The 20,898-nt window shown below is 37.8% G+C and overlaps 1 protein-coding gene across 10 annotated transcripts in view; it reads right to left on the bottom strand.

The window, feature by feature from the left end:
- Positions 1–20,898, bottom strand: part of OPA1 (OPA1 mitochondrial dynamin like GTPase) — an 86,366-nt gene that overhangs the window by 41,114 nt on the left and 24,354 nt on the right. For all 10 annotated transcript variants that reach the window (XM_077864543.1, XM_077864544.1, XM_077864545.1 and 7 more), the window contains 14 exons: positions 20,177–20,230; positions 17,185–17,289; positions 15,248–15,334; positions 14,006–14,119; positions 11,304–11,384; positions 11,103–11,177; positions 10,724–10,795; positions 10,541–10,640; positions 10,069–10,199; positions 7,425–7,497; positions 7,266–7,338; positions 5,220–5,335; positions 4,296–4,360; positions 3,448–3,524 (listed from right to left, as the gene is read on the bottom strand). In XM_077864543.1, coding sequence (XP_077720669.1) covers positions 3,448–3,524; positions 4,296–4,360; positions 5,220–5,335; positions 7,266–7,338; positions 7,425–7,497; positions 10,069–10,199; positions 10,541–10,640; positions 10,724–10,795; positions 11,103–11,177; positions 11,304–11,384; positions 14,006–14,119; positions 15,248–15,334; positions 17,185–17,289; positions 20,177–20,230 — 1,223 coding nt within the window. The remainder of the gene's footprint in view (positions 1–3,447; positions 3,525–4,295; positions 4,361–5,219; positions 5,336–7,265; positions 7,339–7,424; positions 7,498–10,068; positions 10,200–10,540; positions 10,641–10,723; positions 10,796–11,102; positions 11,178–11,303; positions 11,385–14,005; positions 14,120–15,247; positions 15,335–17,184; positions 17,290–20,176; positions 20,231–20,898) is intronic.

The following is a 20,898-nucleotide window of genomic DNA, read 5'->3' on the forward strand; positions in this document are numbered from 1 at the left end:
CACGGCTTGATTTATCAATAAAAACATTTAATGCAGGATCCCTGGGTGGTGCAGCGGTTTGGCGCCTGCCTTTGGCCCAGGGCGCGATCCTGGAGACCCGGGATCGAATCCCACATCGGGCTCCAGGTGCATGGAGCCTGCTTCTCCCTCTGCCTGGGTCTCTACCTCTCTCTCTCTGTGACTATCATAAATAAATAAAAATTGAAAAAAAAAATTTAATGCTTGCATAAGTATTTGTGTTTACATAAATGGATATTACAGACTGCTTTATAATACTTGTACAGTTTTCCATGTCAACATCCTATGTTTGTGAATGGCACCACAGTAATCCACTCTATGAATAAATCAAGTATGTTAATTCCAAATAGAAAACATAAATTTTAGATTTCTTTATACTTATACAGAAAACAACGGTAAAGATTCTTACGTGTTCATCTTTGTCAAATATATCTTCATTCCTATAAATTCCAAGCAATGTAAATTACCTGATAAAAATGTACTCACTGTTTAACTGACTTCTCTATACCTATACATCCAATCACTAAACCCTCTCAATTCTGTCTTCTAGGTAACTTCTCAGATATTTCAAAATTGTCTCTTCTTCTCCATCTGCCCAACCACTCTTCAAGTTCAAGCTGCCATCACCTCTCATCTACATAACTCCAACAGCCAACTGCCTCTTTGCTCACTGCCCCCTTCTTCACAGCCTACCACTTTCCCTACTACGGATCTTTCTAAAATGAAAATCTGCCCTAAAGTTATTCAGGGGCCCTCCGTGCTCATGGGATAAATCTCAAGCTTCTGAACACGGCTTGTATGGCCCTTGATAATCGCTATCTGGTTTGTATCTACTGTTTAATCTCCTGCCTCTTGCCGCGTATGCTAAAGCCAGAGGTAACAGCCTTCAGCTACCTGGGACACCTCCCCGGCTCTGCAATTTTCTTGTCACTGCCTTTACCTAGCACCTTTTATCCTTTAAATCTACGATTTTGATATCAGAAACCTTTTTAATTCCTCAACTCTGAGGGGACTCAACTATGCCTACCCATTTTCCTTTCATTCTTTCAACAAAATAAACTTAATACTTCTAACCAAAAGTTATATGCGTACCATCATACCATTTTTTTAAAGTGGACTTCTACTAAATGACATGAAAAATAGATAAATCTATAATAATGGTCCCATAATGTTAACGGTGTATCAATATCTCCTGCTTGATGTCAGTAATCAGTTTCTGATGATCAGGTATGTTGTGTGAAGACACTGAGAGCCAATTTCTGCCTATAATGCATCATGTAAAATATAAACCCCCAACAACCTTTTAAGAATATAGTTACAGTAGAATAGAAGGTAAGTAAATAATAAACTATCACATAAAGGACATAAAGTACTTGTAACACTGCTTCCAGATCACCAAATGTAGATCAAATAGTCCTGGCAATTAAATAATTAACATCTTAGTCATGCATCCTAAAATATCACATAAGGCATATGCAACAAAAAAAGTACGTTGGACAATAATGACTATGGGTACAATGCAGTTCAATTCAGTGTGGCATGAACTGTACAATTAGGATCTGCTATTTTGATCTATGTTTTTGTTAAGCGATAGAGTCTGGGAAAAAAAAAAAAAAAAAACAAAGAAAGCTGATGAAAATATACAGAATCATCTGATCCAGCAGGTCACAGAATAATTCTCTTGCAGCCAGACGTCCTACTTTCCTCCCTTGCCTTCTCAATAGACAACCTGGAAATACAGGCTTCTCGTCCCTTCACAATTTCCTTCAGACACCTGCATGTTAAATAAATGACATCTATCTTCCTTGCTCACCTTAGTTCAGGTATACTTTGATTTCAGACTGCTCTGCCCAAACAAAACTAACCATTTCATTTGACGATACCAGGAATTTACAGAGGCACCATATTTTTCTCCCATAAGCAGCATAATTAGTTATAACAGTTTACAAATCACTTTTCATGTACATTATCCTCATACAACCTACTATGACAAGTAGTATTCACTGTGTGTGTGTCTGCATGCCAACAGGGGTGTGTGCGTGTGTATACACACTATTTCCTGCATATTCAAAAGCTAATTGGCTTACAGAAAGCCATAGAACTGGCTCAAAATACAAATAACAACAAAGATAAGCTGGGTTGTATATATCTGATTAATCAATCAACAAGTAGAGATAAGATCAGAACTCTTTTTAAGATAAGGAGAGGAGATTAAAAATAGGCAAATTTTGAATCTTTGAAGAGAGAAAAGGGGTCATCATCCAGGACACGGAGGTGGGAAACTACTAATACTGAATTTAAACTTAAGGACTGGCCACTCTGAATGTGAACTGGTGCAGCCACTCTGGGAAACTGTGTGGAGGTTCCTCAAAGAGTTAAAAATAGAGCTGCCCTACGACCCAGCAATTGCACTGTTGGGGATTTACCCCAAAGATACAGATGCAATGAAACGCCGGGACACCTGCACCCCGATGTTTCTAGCAGCAATGTCCACAATAGACACTGTGGAAGGAGCCTCAGTGTCCATTGACAGATGATGGATAGAGAAGCTGTGGTCTGTGTATACAATGGAATATTCCTCAGCCATTAGAAACGACAAATACCCACCATTTGCTTCAGCGTGGATGGGACTGGAGGGTATGATGCTGAGTGAAATGAGTCAAACGGAGAAGGAGAAACATTATATGGTCTCATTCATTTGGGGAATATAAAAAATAGTGAAAGGGAATAAAGAGGAAAGGAGAGAAAATGAGTGTGAAATATCATAGAGGGAGACAGAACATGAGAGACTCCTAACTCTGGGAAACGAACTAGGGGTGGTGGAAGGGGAGGTGGGCTGGGGTGGGGGTGACTGGGTGACGGGCACTGAGGTAGGCACTTGACGGGATGAGCACTGGGTGTTATGCTATATGTTATGCAAATTGAACTCCAATTAAAAAAAAAAAAAAAAAAGAAAGGACTGGCCACTCTGGGCAGCTTGGGTGGCTCAGTGGTTTAGCGCCGCCTTCAGCCCAGGGCCTGATCCTGGAGACCGGGGATCAAGTCCCACGTCGGGTGTCCGGTTCCCTGCATGGAGCCTGCTTCTCCCTCTGCCTGTATCTCTGCCTCTCTCCTCTCTCTCTCTCTCTCTGTGTCTCTCATGAGTAAATAAATAAAATCTCTTTAAAAAAAAAAAGGACCATGGAGAAAGTAATTTTTCAGAATACCTCTTCTGAAAGATACTTAACAGATACATAACTTATTGCACTTAAATAATTAGACTAAAATAGTGGTTAGATTTTGCAAAAAGACATACTTTTATGCTATTGCCTATTTACTGTTTGGGGGGATAAGCCAAGGCTATAATAAATCACTGCTTTATGAATCTAAATTTTAGTATTTCATTATAATCCATATAGTAAAGTCTTTGAGAAAAGGTCAAATACTCACCAATGTTTTGGTGTAACCTGGCTCAGACTGATAACTTCATCGAGGATTTCATTTTTAGCCTTTTCAAATAGTTCGTTCTAGGTAATACAGATATAAGTAAGTAAGATTTTCATAAGATTGTCAATCTGCCCTGCCATGAGTTTCAGAGACCACTAAAAACAAGGCCTCTGACAGGCTGGTAGGCTGAGCTTACATCTGAACACGCATGACTAGCAAATAATGTTCCCTCCTACCCTCTTTTTCACAAATACCAGTGGCCATATAAGGACAAAGACATGGACACGGGTGTCTACCTTATTCATTTAATTCTGAGTGCAGTTTTTCACATAACATTTATTTCGTCAGGGAAGTTTTTCACGTAACAAATGTTATATGAAAATATCAACGCCTATTAATTTAGTCTATTTGCATCAGCAAATTGATGCTCCTTTACAATGGATGGCATTTTAATATCAAGGGAAACCAAGACTGAAGTCCCACTAAATTAGAATATATTTCTCCACAGTAAATGTTGAAAAGGTAAAAAAATTGGTATGTAATTTTTAAAAAGTTTTTCACATATTAATTCTCTAAGACCTTTTAAAGAAATGTTCCTCACTTTTTCAGAAAACATTTTACACTTGCTTTAGAATCTTATGATCTTTAATTACTTTTTAATATTATGTACTAAATAATCTAAACTACTATAGAAGAGGTAACTGCATTCCTGCAGTTAAACAGAGAGCTGTATCCTGGCAGCTCTAAATTAGTAATCTTAAGGTCAAAACCAAAGCAGTTTGGCTGACCAGGTTTTGCTCATCAACACAAATTCTGTTAGAACACGATATTAAATAAGACATCTGTATTACCCGGTCGAGTTCTCGCAGGCGAGGATAGTTATTCTTCCACTCAGTTTCAAGGTTAAAACGTGTTGCTGAGGAAGAAGGAAAGATGTTCCAGTTTCAGGACTTTCTTTCCAGCTGCAGTAGTTAAAGCTGATCTCACACACGTCTGTACTAACTGAACTTCTGAGTGTACACCTATGGTTCCTGAGTGTTCTGGCTCTCCACAACTCAGAGTCTCACCACTGAGACAGTTTTCCAAACCAATCTTCTGGACTTTAGTTTCTCCATCTTCAATCCACAAAACAGAGCTGACACAGCTTAGGATAGCCGCTAACGGCACGGACTCTGGAATCACATCGCCACGATTCAAATCCTGGGTCTATTACCTATTGTGTAGGATGCTGGGGGCACCACTTGGGTAAGTTACTGTTGCCCCAGTTTCTCTTCTGTGGAATGGGAACACAACAATACTCATAGGGTTGCGGAGGGACCCTGTGGGGGTCCTTGCCAAGGGGAAAGGGGAGGGAAAGGATACTCTCATCAAATGAAACTACGACAACAAAGCCACAGAGCAGGAAAGTGTGGGACTCAGGAACTAGTACAACACAGCTGAAGCACAGGCCGCTCTGCCTCCCAAGGCCATTCCTCTCGCATCCCTAAAAAACGGGGAATCTGAGTCCTCTGTAGTTCACTAAGCTTTCTCCCAAACAGTACTGCCAACCTTCTACTCGGTTTCAACTCTGCAAAGTGCTCCTTGTGATGTTTCCCCTGAAGGAAAAAGTGTTCTTAACAAGTGAAAATTTGTATTTTTTCTACTTTCCACATACTATCTAATAGAAAATGAACTAATACGCAACTACTCAGGGAATAAAGAATCTGCTGGATACCCAAGACTGCCATCTAATAAAATGTCTGAAGTTGTTAGTTCATTTTAAAAAGCCAACTTACCTTTGAAACTATCAGCCTGTTGCTCAACTGACTCTCGTACCATTTTCCAAAAGCAGTCTGAAACAGCGAGGCTTAAATTTCTTGTGGTCACTTGGTGTGCCTTTAGCATACTTGTCCTAATAAAAAATAACAAGAGCTACAGTACATAAAAATGGCAAAAAGGACAACATTACTATCATGTCTGAAAATGTGCTTGTTATAATATAATGAGAACAGCCACCCTCACATCTTACACCAGCACTGCTGAATGAATGTTCTGTGATGCAGAAAACGTCCTCTAACTGAGCTACCCAAAATGGTAGCTACTAGCCCCATGGGGTAATTGAGCCCTTGGAAAGTATGGCTAGTGTGACTGAGGAACAGAAGTTTTCCTTTCTTTAAAGTTAACTAATTCAAATTTAAGTAACCCGAGGCTAGTGCCTATTCATGCTGGACAGCTAGGTGCCATACACCTGGCTCCGGTCCCTACAGATAACACTCAAGACCATGTCTGCAAGAACTATCTTGATTTACTATACCAATACAGACACAAACACACTTTGCCATTTTAAGAGATTCCATATATAAGGTTTTAATATAATTCAGTTGTCCTTTAGTTCTTCTTTCTTGCTTTTTTTGTCAGGATCTTATTTTCATGAATTTCTATCAATATCTATGTAGGGTACCCCTCTGACATCCCCACCCCTGACTTCAACTTTCTCCAATACTGAAAGAGAACGGAATACATTTACACAAAATCCAACTGTTGGGGGCACCTGGCTGGCTCAGTTGGTAGAACATGCAAGTCCTTTTTTTTTAGAAGATTTTATTTATTTAGGAGTACCTAGGTGGCTCAGTTTGTTAACCATCTGACTCTTGGTTTCACCTCATGTCATGATCTTGGGGTCATGAGATCAAGCCCCATGTAGGGCTCTGCACTCAGTTCAGAGTCTGCTCCTCCCCCTTCTCACTTGCTCTCTATCAAATAAGTAAATAAATAAAATCTTAAAAAGTAAAGATTTTTTTTTTTGACTTACTTGAGAGAGAGGGAGGGAGGAAGGGTGTGAGTGGTGGCTGGGGCACAGGGAGAGGGAGAGAGAGAGAGAATCTCAAGGGGATTCCCGGCTAAGTGCAGAGCCCAACATGGGACTGGGATCTCATGACTCTGAGATCATGACCTGAGCCAAAATCAAGAGCCAGATGCTTAATCGACTGAACCACCCAGGCGCTCTGCTAGGACATGCACCTCTTGTTCTGAGTTTTGAGACCCACGTCAGAGGCAGAGTTTACTTAAAAATAATAATAGGGCAGCCCGGGTGGCTCAGCGGTTTAGCGCCTGGCTTCAACTCAGGATGTGACCCCGGGTCCCGGGATTGAGTCCCACATCGGGCTCCCTGCATGGAGCCTGCTTCTCCCTCTGCCTGTGTCTCTGCCTCTCTCTCTGTGTCTCTCATGAATAAATAAAAATATTTAAAAATAATAATAATAAACATAAAACACCAGAAGGATTGGTTCCTTTAAAAGATAAATAAGTAAAAATATAAGTGCTGATTTTTATTTTTTAATGATTTTTTAAAAATTTATTTATTCATGAGAGACACAGAGAGAGAGAGAGAGAGAGGCAGAGACACAGGCAGAGGGAGAAGCTGGCCCCATGCAGGGAGCCCGATGTGGGACTCGATCCTAGGTCTCCACAATCACGCCCTGGGCTGAAGGCGGCGCTAAACCGCTGAGCCACCCGGGCTGCCCTAAGTGCTGATTTTTAAATATCAGCACTTAGGGCATACTATAAATACTATAAATACTTATTTATAAGTAAAACAACTAAAGAGGTGTCTGTGTTGTCTTTCAGAGGCAGTTTATTATACCAGCATGTACTGTATCATAGGATAAGCTGTCCCTAATTCTGACTAGTTGAGGACTTGGCTATTAGATACAGATCACTATTTGGGACAAACTCTGGAAACTCAATGTTAAACTAACAACTACAAAACAAACTTTTAAATAAAAACAGTGTAAGCTACTCCCGCACTACAAAATCTTTAAATATTTAAACCATATACCTACTTTAAGAGTTTTGAATTCTGAAAAAATTCTTCTTCATATTCTCTTATAGCTTCAATGCTTTCCGAGCTGTTTCCTAGGAAAAGATGGTGAAGGTCTAAGAAAACTAATCTTATCTGAAGACAACAAAAACTTAAATTATAATAATCCATCTTTGCATACCTTTTCCTGTTACGACAGCAAAATAACCTAGAGCTTTCATTGGGAAGAGTTTTCCTTCAATTATCTGCTGAATCTATTTTTAAAAGTGGGAAAAAAATTTGAGATGTACGTTTATATAAGGTTTTTAAAGCATAACACACTATTCAGAAAGCAAACGATAATGCTGTATATATATATATATATATGTTCAGTCAAATATATAAATCTGTACAGAAGTATCAAAATGTTTTTCAATTGCTATTTGAGGGAAAAAATATTTAATTTCACTACACTAAAAGATACATTATTAAGATATAAATGTATTATTAAAACTTGGAATGATGTGTAGTGCTTTGGGGTCAGGCTTCGTTTAATTTTAGCTCCACCACTTACTAGCTATAAGGCCTTATTACTTTTTTCAAAATGACTGTTGAGAAGATTCTCTGAGGCACTATGATACATCCCACAGTGCCAGGGACGCAGGGGCACTCGATAAATGGCAGCAGCGATGATTATTTCCCCATGCTCTTCTTCAAATAGATATATTCTATCCAAGTTGGACTGTCCTATCTTACTCCCTTTTTTAAAATATTCGGGTCCACTGGCTCTCATCTCTTTTAGGGTCAAAAACCCTTTTATAAATATAATAAAAACTAAAGACTCTGTCCCCAGAAAAATGCGTATTTGCACAGAGATCTATCATTCACACAATTTGAGTGCTCCTGCTCCCAGGAGCCCGTTCACATTAACACTGAGATAAGAATCCCTCCTCTAAGACAAGTTACACTCCTGAGCTAATGCTGACTCTTTGGCATAAAAAAGGACTGATATAAACTTCAACTGCATTTCAAAAGAAATACAAACTCACTACCTAGAGAAGAGGGGAAAGGAATGAAAGAAATGAAGAGACATGGGAAGGAGGCACAGAATTTGCTCCTACCTCGTTTCTCCCCGCCTCCATACCAGGACCACTACCCACCACAGTAGGCCTTCCCCCTCAAAATATGGCGAAGCAAAGGTCATGGAGGCTGTGCAGAGAAGAGTTAACATAGCAGGTCTGAGACTGCTGTCCTGGAAAGGCCTGCTCGTCCCTGGCTGGCATCTGAGGACCTCAGTGGTAAACAATTACCACATTGATACAAAAGTTTCCCCATATAACAGTGGTTCATTGTGTAAGTAGTGTGGTTTCTGCTGAACATCTGCTTTCCTTTGGGTGTCTGGAATCTGAGGGTGCCTACATGCACAGCCCCCAGTCAAAACCTTAGGAGCGGAGTCTCTCATGAGAAACTTGTTGCTGGAGGGATAAGCACTTACTGCAGGACTCTACTGGGAGAGGGCTCCGGAAACCTGAGCCTGGTTTCCGCCAGATACCATCTCTTACACTTTTGTCTTTTGTGATTTGGCCTTGTATCCAATCACCGTTAACAGATCTTAGGTTTAAGGATGACTGTGCAGAGTCCTAGGAGTCCTTCTATAGAATCAGTGAGCTTTGGGGTGGTCTATCTTGGGAACCCAGCACAAGAGGCACACTGGCAGAAAGTTTCAGGTGGAAGGAGAGAAACTCTGCGCAGCAGCACAAGGGATGCACACTTGTATCCGAAGTTGCTCTATGGGGGAATCAAGATACAATAGCAGATGACAGCCACCATGTATGTAAGACCATGCCAAGCATTATTTTAACCACTTTACAACGAATATTTGACTCATTTTGCAACCTAGTACCATTAATATCTTCATTTCCAACAGATGAGGAACTGAAAGCACTAAAGAGGTTTAAAAATGTACCCAACATTACACAGCTAGCAAACACTAGAGCCAGCATTTGAAACCAAGCACTCTGACTAGATTCTGTACTCTCAACCGCTACGGTCTGCCTTTACAACTCAGTAAAGAACGTGTCCTCAGTCAGGACCTGCATCCTAATATCACTTACAATGTTATCTTGAAATAAAACTCTTTTGTTGATACAGGAGAAGGACAGGAGGGACACTGAACCCCGCATATAAAGTTGCAGAATTTCAGAAAGAAAATGACCCAAGAGATCAACTAGATTAATAGGATGGATTATGCACTAACTAGATGCAGAGAAGTAACAAGATTTGCCCAAGGACACAGAGACAGTTGGTAGTGGAGCATGGATAAGAATGCTGAGGCCTGACCCCAATCCAGTGCCTTCCCTATTAGAAAAATCTGCTTCATAGTCTTTGATCAGTTAGGAAAGATAATGTTTATTTTGGGGTGGGGGTGGGGGGGAGGACACAATGTCCAAAAGGAATCTATAGTGTCACTAGGTCTACACTAATTTATGAACATCAACTAAAAACAAATTAGAAAAGAAACACCACAATTGTTACTAATTTGTGGTTAATAAGTGGTTAATGACTGTCAGCATACAAGATTTAAATCAGAGTAAGCAACATTAATATAGTGTTCTAAGAATTTCTGAAGCAAACAAACCAAAATTATGGGATTTTATTTATATCTCAAAATTGCACTTAAGAATTTACTATAAACTTTCTAATACTTTGTTTTTCATAAGAAAAATCCCACTAAAGTAATCCACAGAAGTTTTCGTTTGCTTGTTTTTGTTTGTATAACGAGTCCCTGTCATAGCTGAAGCTTGTACTCTAGACACTGTTCCGTGACAGTACAGAACTTCCCTCACCCTGCTTGGGCTAGCCACGTTCTTTTCCGCCAGGTCAACTTTGGTCAAAACAAATATCGTCCTCCTTCCATGAGGATCCATTTGACTGACCAAGTCTGTAACAATGCTGCGTTCAGCATCCACGGATCCATCTGAAAAAAATTTGAAAAACGACACTGTAACAACTGCAAAGTAGATCTCAAAATTTCTATATGCTACACCCTTGTATCTACATTATAGTTAAGAAAATATTTCTAATTCATTTATTGTAGTTATGAGAAGAAATTTTAGTCAATAAATATCTTTGATGCCTACATGAAATATATCAGAATATTCCCAACTTCAATTCTATTTACTAATAAAATGAATGACTTAAAGGAGGGCAAGACATATTTATCTTGTATGTTTATGTAACACGCACATTTAGAGCAAAGCTGAGACTGCTAACGAAGGAAGCATATCAGTGCAGTTAAAACCTTTTGATAAGATTTACCTTGAATACATAGTATGATGGCGTTAGGATTCTGCATATAAGCTTTGCTGATACTGAAAATAGTTTCCTTTGTGTCAGGAGCCATGCCTGATGTCACAGTCTTGAAGAAAAAGGTTTTAAATGTCATTATACATATTTTTCACAATAGGAGCAAGACAAAATATATGTTTTATATACACTTACATTAATCACACCTGGTAAGTCAACAAGCACCATTCTCTGCAGTCCAGGGCCTTTTACATTTAAGGATATGGTCTACTCAGGGAACAAAACAAAAACAAAACTAATTGTCAGGGGCGGTTTGTTAGGAATTTATTGATGATATATATTCTGAAAATTCTGTACCTCACCCATTCAGAAAGAAGTTACTCTTTTTCTGATCCTTTTAGTTAATTATTCTAGATAACTACCCATAAAATGATACATTATTTAAAATATTAAAAAAAATCTATGTATTTTAGAATAGCTGCAATCTAAACATGAATGCCAATATCATGATTTATATCAAATCATAAACTTTGGATTTCCATAGAACATTGTTAGAATGAATTATAACACTTACCTCAGGACTAACAGTACAGCCTTCTTTCACATTTTTCCTCATTCGGAGTTCTATTTCATGTCTTAATGCCGCAAGCTATTAATGGAAAACAACAAAATCCTATGAAAATCTTCGGCTAACAAATATTCCAGTTAGTTGTCTTTCATAAGCTTACACGAGTTACAGAGTTACACACATGAACCTCACGTAAATTCTACTTACATCCTCCTCTTTGGTAAGATCGAACTCCCGAGAACTATCTTTAAACAAGGCCACATGGTGAGGACCTTCACTCAGGGTCACCTGAAATCAACGGAAAATCGAAATGCAGTAATGCATTTACAATTCATATTGATCCCATAGGTCTTATATGGTCTTCGGCCCACTGCACTGCATAAACCCGGGCATCCCCTCACAGTACACTTCAGGAATATACCGGAAGGCTGTCAACATGTCAGTGCCGAGACTACAGAATTTTTTATCTGTACTGTCCATACATCTGTTGCATGTGCTATAATTTCCCAACAAGACTGCCGGCTACTCTTTATCTCTCATGACCTAGAATAAAATGCTGCCACCCTTCTCCTTTCCCAGTCAATGCTATTAAGCCTAAGCACAAAACCATCAACCTCAAACTTCAGAGACAAAAAGAAATCTTGCATTTAACTCCCAAGGTTAATTTAGGTAAAGGACAATCCTTTTATTCAACTTCTATCTATTGAGGGTTCACTGCGTCAAGTGTTGCAGGAGGGGAAACAAAGAACCCAGTGTCCCTGGTTTAGACCTCACTACCTCCTGGGAGAAATACACACAGAGCCAACAGGACAGTGAAGCAAACCCAGGTGCACACAAGACTGACCACAGGGGAGCTAAGGCAGCCTTCACCCAAGGAGTGTGACGTGCACACAGCAGTTCTCTAGCAACTTATATATCAACTATCAGGGCTTTCATGACAACTTCTAAACTTCATGTTCCTTTACTTTTCATTCGTAACTTTCAAGCTTCTTTAGAATGATTCTATTTCACTTTTAAAATACAATTTCTTCTACTGAGACTAGCTAAGCAGGCGAGGTAACCAACATAACTCAGCTGTTTGAAGGCATCAGAGAGCAACCACGGCTGCTTGGCCTTGGTCCGAGACCCCAGAGGAATTCAGGGCACATTCTTATGGTTGTTTTCCCTCAGGGTGCTTGCAGATTTGTGGCACAGGGTAGCGTAAGAGAAAAAGTTAAAAGTTGAGGCAGTGTTACTGGGTTGAAGAAGGAAGATAAGAGATCAGGGTATCAAGCAGCCCTGGGTTAAGGTGCTGAAGCCCCAGAAAAAATCGACACCCCCATGTCAATTACATGCTGCGATTTATTCAGGCCAAAAACACTGGCGTCATCTTAACAACTGCCTCTCTCTATATCGAGTACGTCAAGAAATCCTAGTGATTTTGTTTTCAGAATAGATCCATAATCTAACCATCTCTTATCACCTTCCTGGCTAGTTCCCTGGTCTAAAACATCACCTCAACACTGCAATAGCTCCCCATCTGGTCTCCATGGTTCTACCTATCTTGCTTATGTCTACTTTCAACATAGCAACCATAATGAGCTTTTTAAAAAGTAGTACCATATAGGGTGCCTGGGTAGCTCAGCTGAGCACGCAACTCTTGATTTTGGCTTAGGTCATGACCTTGGGGCCCTGGGATCAGCCCTAAGTCAGGCTCTGTACCCAGCACAGAGTGTGCTTGGGATTCTCTCCCTCTTCCTCTGCACCAACCCCTCACCTTGCATGTGTGTGCATGCTCTCTTGCTCTCAAAAAAAAAGGTAATATTACTCTGTTCAAAACCCTGGACTTGCTCCCTATTTTATTAAAAATAAAAACTGAAGTCTGTGTAATGACCAACAAGGCCTTAATAAACTACTTCCCCCTGCATCCCATTATTCGTCTCATCTCCTCATCTGCTACTCCTCACTCTGCTCTAGCCACACTGGCCTCGAATACAATAGCCACCTAACCACCTCAGGGGCTTTGCACTAACTTTTTCTCTGCATGGAACACTCTTAGATATTCACATGACTTCTTCTCTCACTTTGTGCAATTCTTGGTTCAAATGTCACTTCAATGCAGTCTTCCTGGCACCCTCCCCTCACCTGGCTCCACTTTTTTTTTTGGTGGCACAACACTTACCACTTCTAACATACTATGTAATTTAGTCATTTATTTTGCTTATTATTTATTGCCTGCTTCCCCTTCTAGAACACGCCCTGCATTATGGCAAGAATCTGTTTTGCTTAACTAACACACTGTCTAGAACAGTGCTGGAATATATGAAGCACTCGAAAAGTATTTGTTGAATGAAAGACTGTAGCCACAGACTTTCTTGCTGTGACCATGGATGAACTGTTATAACTTCTATCTAATGCATGCTGAGTCCCAACCTTTTACCTCAAAGACTCTGCTACTGCAATTGTTCCCTCTCTCACCTCATCATTTTTACTTCTCAATCTAGATCACTACAATCAGTATGTTATCTGTCCCTTGACCCAAAATATTTCAACTGCTACTGCCCCAGTACTCTAGTCTTCTTACAGTAAAACTAGAAAATTGTATCTACTGACTCCACTTTCAATATTCTCATTTTCTGACTCTTTTCACTGACCTCAATCCGAATAAAATCTAGAGTCCTAACAATGGCTCTGTGTAGCCCAGCCCACCATGCCTCTGCCTTCCTCTCCCATCTTCCTTCTATCACCCCCTCGGCTCCTGTCACACTGGCCTCTAGGCTGTGCCTCCACCAATTTCCACAATAGGGAGTAATTCCCAATACTAAGCATCAGTTCTTTTCAGTTACAATTCTTCATTTCAACACAATGAACAAACTTCACTGTAGTAGCTACCTTCCAAGGAGCTTCATCCTGATGAGCTGCTGTCCTACCTTAACCGGAGAGCGTGTCATCATCTCCCCAGATCCTCGAGGGAATATCCGCGCCTGAGCAATCATTTCCAACACACTAGTTTTTCCAGCACTCTGGTCTCCAACCACAACAACCTTACCAGAGAACAAATAACATTTAATTCAGTTTTTTTTTAATTCAGATTTTTTTTATAAGCATTTTTAAAAATTTTTTTTTATTTATGATAGTCACACAGGGAGAGAGAGAGAGAGGCAGAGACATAGGCAGAGGGAGAAGCAGGCTCCATGCACCGGGAGCCCGACGTGGGATTCGATCCCGGGTCTCCAGGATCGCGCCCTGGGCCAAAGGCAGGCGCCAAACCGCTGCGCCACCCAGGGATCCCTTTAATTCAGATTTTAAATACAAACTTATCTTTAAATAGATTTGAAATACTGCTGAGATTTTTCAGTCTTTTAAAATATCTACAGTTAAATAATTTTAAAAATCCCATTCATTAAAACAAAGATGGTTGTTATCTCTATGCAAATTGAAAATATAAATAGCAAAATATTAATTGGGTCCATTATTTATAACCAAATTTTTAATAAAAACTTGTGTTAATTAAACCACTACTTCTAAAACCAGATCGTTCATGTTCTACAGCTAGTTTACTCTGTATAAAGACATTTTCAATTCTATGATGTTAAATTTCACTTGCTGATAAATTTAATCCACTGTTCAGGTTTTTCAGTTTCAGAGATGTTATAATACATAATTCCAGGGATCCCTGGGTGGCGCAGCGGTTTGGCGCCTGCCTTTGGCCCAGGGCGCGATCCTGGAGACCCGGGATAGAATCCCACGTCAGGCTCCCGGTGCATGGAGCCTGCTTCTCCCTCTGCCTGTGTCTCTGCCTCTCTCTCTCTCTCTCTCTCTCTGTGACTGTCATAAATAAATTAAAAAAAAAAAAAATACATAATTCCAAATACTTGATAACCTTGCTTCATCACATAAATATAAGTAAGCTAAAGGACCAAAAGAGTCAAACAACATTTAGTGCTTAAGACATCATCTAGAGCACATAAATAAGTAAAAAATATATGTCTCTGTTTATGTCTGTGTGATGTGTACATATATATATGTCTACATTGTGTCTGGGTATGTATGTATGTATATATAACTTTTTTATTTTTTTTACTTTTTATTTATTTTTTTATATAACGTTTTAAAAACCTAGTGTTCGTTTGCTAAAGAGCAGGTTCACTGTGTATTAATTTTTCACTTACCCTTGGCAGATGATCTTGTGTATTATAACTGGCGTCATAATCAGATAGAACATCCAGAACTTCAGAATACATGTCAATCAAAGATTTCTGTGAAATTTTAAAAATTAAAAATTTTTAAATATTAAAATTTAAATTTTAAACAATGAACAAATTTTAGAAATAAATATGTCAAGAGGGAAAAAAGCTGATAAATACAAAATGTTCTTCCATAGTGATTATATTGTTTTTTTCTAACTACATAAATGCACTTTCATAGTAAAACAGTATAGAATAAAATTTCATTTTTTCTTATTCAATTTGTTTTATTTAGAGATATGCTAATTTTATTTTATTTTTTAAGATTTTATTTATTTATTCATTAGAGACACAGAGAGGAGAGAGAGAGGCAGAGACACAGGCAGAGGGAAAAGCAGGCTCCATGCAGGGAGCCCAACATGGGACTCGATCCTGGGACCCCTAGCCACCCAGGTGTCTCGCTGATTTTAATACAGTAAATTAACTGAGGCTTTCCCAATCTTCCGATTAAATTTTAAAAGAGGGAAGTTACTGTTTAATATTGAAGAACTAATATTAAATAGTAAACAAAGGGAGACTATTAACACCACAAAGGCCAAACAAGGAGTCAGGTGACCAACTGCAAGGATATCATCCTGTATCAAGTTTGGTATGTATATCAGAGATGGGGGGGGGGGGCGTTTGGCAGAAAGAGAGAGAGAGAGAGAGAAACTTCAGAAAGGATAAAAGTAAAGAAGAAATCACAAGACTGTTAAATCAGTAGGAATGAGTAAGTGTACTATGAGAGTTGGGCAGACTCAAGTGTGAGAGCATCAGAGGCAGATATCCTGCATTGTTTCTTTCTCTAGAACCAGGACAGAACTTGGTACCTGGCAAATAATAAGCTTCAGAAAAGTATCTGATGAACGAATGAGCAAACAAAAAAGTAGGAGAAAAAAGGGCTGCTATCAAGCATGTAATAATTAAAGACAAGTTTCAGTGCACGGTAGGAACAAAACGAGGGCCCACATTTCCTTTCATCTCTTAACACCTAAAAGTAATTACATAGAAAGCAACTGCTATTCCTTCCATCAAAAAATAAACAAAGTTCTTGAAATGTTCATTACCATTTCATTTTATGACAATGCCATTTCTGAGGTGAACTCTCAAAGTATATTAACACTTGGACATGACTTTTCTCAACTGCCATGTGTCACTTGTGAATAAAGCCATGCTATTTGCTTTAGGCAGTCATGATTTAGCATCAGAACTACTAATACATGTCGGTCAAACTAAACTACTTCTTTGGACTTTGGCTTCAGAATACTTCTGAAATGATTTACTGTAGGTTTACTACACACAAATTGTTTACTTGTATGAGATTAAAGTTAAAAATATTACTTCAATTTAATTCAGCACATACAGCTTGGTTTAGTGGGCAATGAGATTTAACTTACTGATAATGGTAATTACCAATGTGCTGATGATAAAAATACCAGCATATGCTTTTTCAAAAATGCTTTAAAATGCCTAAGAAACCTTGCAGAAGAAAATATTAATTCATTTAAAACTGAAGATGGTGGACTAATCATTCACTGGAAATATAAATAAGTTATGATGCTAAGTCATATCTAAACGTCCCTCAACTCACAATTCTGATTTATAGCTGTAGGAATTAAAGAAGCCTAAAAACAATTAGGTATTTAAAAAAATAAATTCACAAGAACTGTTAAAAGGATGAAGATTTTATGGGCCTCACACGAAACAAATGTCTGGAGACTATAATTTATGAAGTGTCTTAATATAGGAATAGATTTTCCTATCTCCCAAGAATACCAGGTTAGAAAGAAAAGGACAGAACCTTTAAAAACTAGTATTGACAAATGCACAATGCGAAGTGGCAAAGTTCTGGAACTAACAAAATTAAGGTAAAATGAAAATACCTTAAGTTTTCTGTGATGGATGCCTTTGTCATCTTTCTGCAATACTAATTTTCGTAATTCTTTGTTCTCTTTTTCTAATCGCTCCAGGATCCTCTGGTACTTTAACTGTAACAAAATAATACCATGACTACATAAGAAAAAGATGAGTTAATTAAGTCTAAATCAAAATCTTCCAAAATCCTGAAGTCATATCTCCTGAATATTTAAAATGAATTATTTCATTTAAAAAGCTTTGAAAATGTTGAGAGAATAAAATAAATTATGAAAATTCTATCATACAAATGGGGGTATTCATTACAGTTTTCGATTGAAATTCAGCATTTTATTAGGAAAATTCTTTGCTATTTACATTGAAGAAATTGAATTATTTAATAATACTAAAATATAAGAATTTAAAGAAGCAAGTCCTTAAGTGCACTCTTCTGAAACAGTATTTCCTATTATATCAAAAATTTAAGCCTTCATAATAGGGACATTTGACAAAAATTCAAATTCTTTCCATTACCCATGTTATTTTATATAGTAATTAAAACGATATAAAAGAACAACAGCTAAAAGTACCTGAGTATTATGTAACAACAGGCTGGATGCTGAGTGTTTTACCTTCATTAGCTTCCTTAAATCTTTACATGAGGCGAAGGTTATCTAGATTAGGGACCTGAGGTTAGGGACCCTTGGTTGCATATCCAAGGTCACAGGGTTTTGAATATAGGTCAGAGTCAAGAGCTCAAATTCTCCAAATTTTGGTTAAGTTTCCATGGCCAGAGAATTACACATTAATTTTTAAAATATTGATACAAAAACAGATTTAAAGAAGCTTGTTTTGTCAAAGTAGATGCTTAGCTACACATTTTTCTCCTCAAATAAATGTGATCCTTTCCTACTTGGTCATCTCAGTGTGTATACTATCATTTCTTCTCTAAACATGAACAGTGTTCAGACACTAATAAGAATTACTTCTTCCTACAACCAGGAAAATGTTTATGTCCAACTTATATCATGACTTTCAAAATGGAAAATCATCATTAGGAAAATTTTTAGGTTGCTGTAATCTTCTAAGAACAAAGTAAGTAACAGGAAGTCAGGGCTCTATCCTCAGGGAATGTCCAACTTCAGTCAAATTTTAAAAATGCACGTTCTGCAGTAGGACTGTACTATGGGATAGGTAGAAGCTAGACTCTGCCGTAAGCATCTTCAACAACACTGGTCCATTTGTATGTGGTAGTAACACATACAACAAAATTCTTGCATGATTATTAGATCCTGGCTGTGTATCATGGTAGCCACTAGCCCCTGGGGCCATAGGGCGCTCTGCAATGTGCTTAGTCGGAACTGAGACGTACTGTTCAGCGTAATTTTTCAGCGATTTTTACCATTCAGTAAATAAATGAGTAACTAAAATACCTCTTTACCATTTTTATACTAATTACATGTTTAAATGATACGGACTTGGGATTTACAGAGTTAAATACAATATGTCACCAAAATCAGTTCTACCTATTTCTTTTTATCTTTCTGGAATCTAAGAATTTTAAATGACACATGTGGCTTGCATTCTATTTCTATTGCACACCACTGATACAGATAGCCCCACGGCTTACTGTCGGGAAATGTTCACACAGTGTGTCAATGCCCACTGGCTGACACTACAAATCTGCACAAGTCAGAGAGTTGATATCAATGGATATACAAGGGTGGTAGGACACTGGCTCATTTCTCTGTAAATACAGAATCAATTACGGGGTCTACATTCCAGAGAAGGTACCATCTTTGGTATAGGTACCATCTGCAGCCATCCTGCAGAGATGTGTTACTGAGCTGTCCTCCAGAGATCTAGGACCAATAGTTCTCAAACTTAAGGATGTATCAGGATCATCTGGGGGCTTTTAAAAAGAAAGACTGCTGGGTTTTACTTCTAGAGTTTCTGATTCAGGAGGTTTAAGAAGGGGTCAATAATATGCATTTCTAGCAAGTTCTTGAAAGGATACTGATGCAACTGCTCCAAGAGACTACACTTTGAGACCAATGATTCTTAACCTCTGGCTGAAGATTGGAATTGCGTGGCAAGGAAGCCTTTAAAAACATACATGGTGATGGCCAAAGCACAAGTGACTCTATGGTAGAGCCAGACATGAGGATCAATGCATACGTATCAAAGAAATCAATGCACAGGTATTAGGAAAACCTGTGACTTGAAATATAATATTTAATTTCATCTAGACCGCTTTTATTTTTTTCCCAAAAGTTTTTCCTTAAAAAGTTTTAACATAAAAAACAAAAAATTAATCATTGCATATCATTATCTATGTAAATTAACATAACTGTTTTATATTACAACTATATTTAAATTACATTATAATACACTAATAATGATAATAATATATGAATTAATGATGGAGTGGGTGATAAGGCAATTTTGCACTAGAATTTACCAACTCATCAGGTTGCCCAGAAAAACATGTCTTTAAAAGAATGGTAAATTAAAAAAAAAAAAAAAAAACAGAATGGTAAATTAACTAGAGGAGAAGAGTTTTTCAAATTAGTGCCAGAAATACATTTAGAAAAGTCATTAACTGATTGGTCCTGGGATTTAGAGAAGTAAAGGAAAATGATCCTGAGGGATGACTCGAACTATAGTGGACTCAAATCAACTTTCTATGACTTTAGCCTACCAATGTAAAAATGCAAGCATAGGTCTCTATAAGAAAAAGTTGCTTTTCTGCACTTTTTTTTTCTATAGCAGTTTTTCTTTAAAATTAGAAGCACAAGATTCACTCAAAAGTAGGTTTTTATACATAAAGGAGTTAATCATACTTATCAAGTTCCTTTTGTATTCTTTACTTCTCAATTTACTTTTGCATTTTTTTACATCTATTGATAATAAGGTTGTATCATCAAACCACTCCAAATTTTGCTCTCTTAAAAAAATTCCCACATCATCAAACTTAAGTATAAGATAAAGTCCCTGGTTCTTTCTACACATCAGAATTACCTGAGTATGCAGAAGTTCTTCTTGAAGCTGGTCAATTTTCTCTTTGTCTGTCACCTGAATATTTAAAAAGATTAATTTTATTCCAGTAGAAATAGATTTATATTTTTTGAAAAGTAAATTTAAGTTAAATTTTTTGAAAAGTATCTTTAAAATAAAAACTACTGACTTTATATGCATATTTAATCAAAGTAAATTTTAAATCAAGTGATTTAATAAAGAAACATCTGTATTCAACATTAAAATTGCTTATCAAAATTTTGTAACTGTATTAATACATAAAACCTTAAAAAGCAATCATTTTCCAGATGCTATTCTAGTGATTTCTGATGAATGGCTTGTTAGAAAAATAAGAGATCAACACGTATGGTTACTACAGTTTTCATAGGTTGTTTTACACTCAACCCCAGGCATTTGGATGCTTGGAGAAAAAGAGCATTGACACCTACAGAAATGTGTCTGGGGAACTAGATACATGTTATCATTTATAGCTACTGAAAACATTCCGTGGTCATAGTGTATATGTTAAGCATCTATTATCCATTTCTATTCTGTAAATAGGGAAATATCTAATAAATGCAAAAAACAACTTGTATTTTCAGAGCTTTAAGTGGAGCCAGGCACTTGTTTTTAAATTCAATTCCAGCATAAAATCTGCTAACCCTTAACAGAGTGAATGCATCAGTAGCGATAAAGTTGAGTAAGGCAACTGTAATTGATTTAAA

Source organism: Canis aureus, chromosome 22 (assembly GCF_053574225.1).
Source record: "Canis aureus isolate CA01 chromosome 22, VMU_Caureus_v.1.0, whole genome shotgun sequence".
Taxonomy (NCBI): domain Eukaryota; kingdom Metazoa; phylum Chordata; class Mammalia; order Carnivora; family Canidae; genus Canis; species Canis aureus.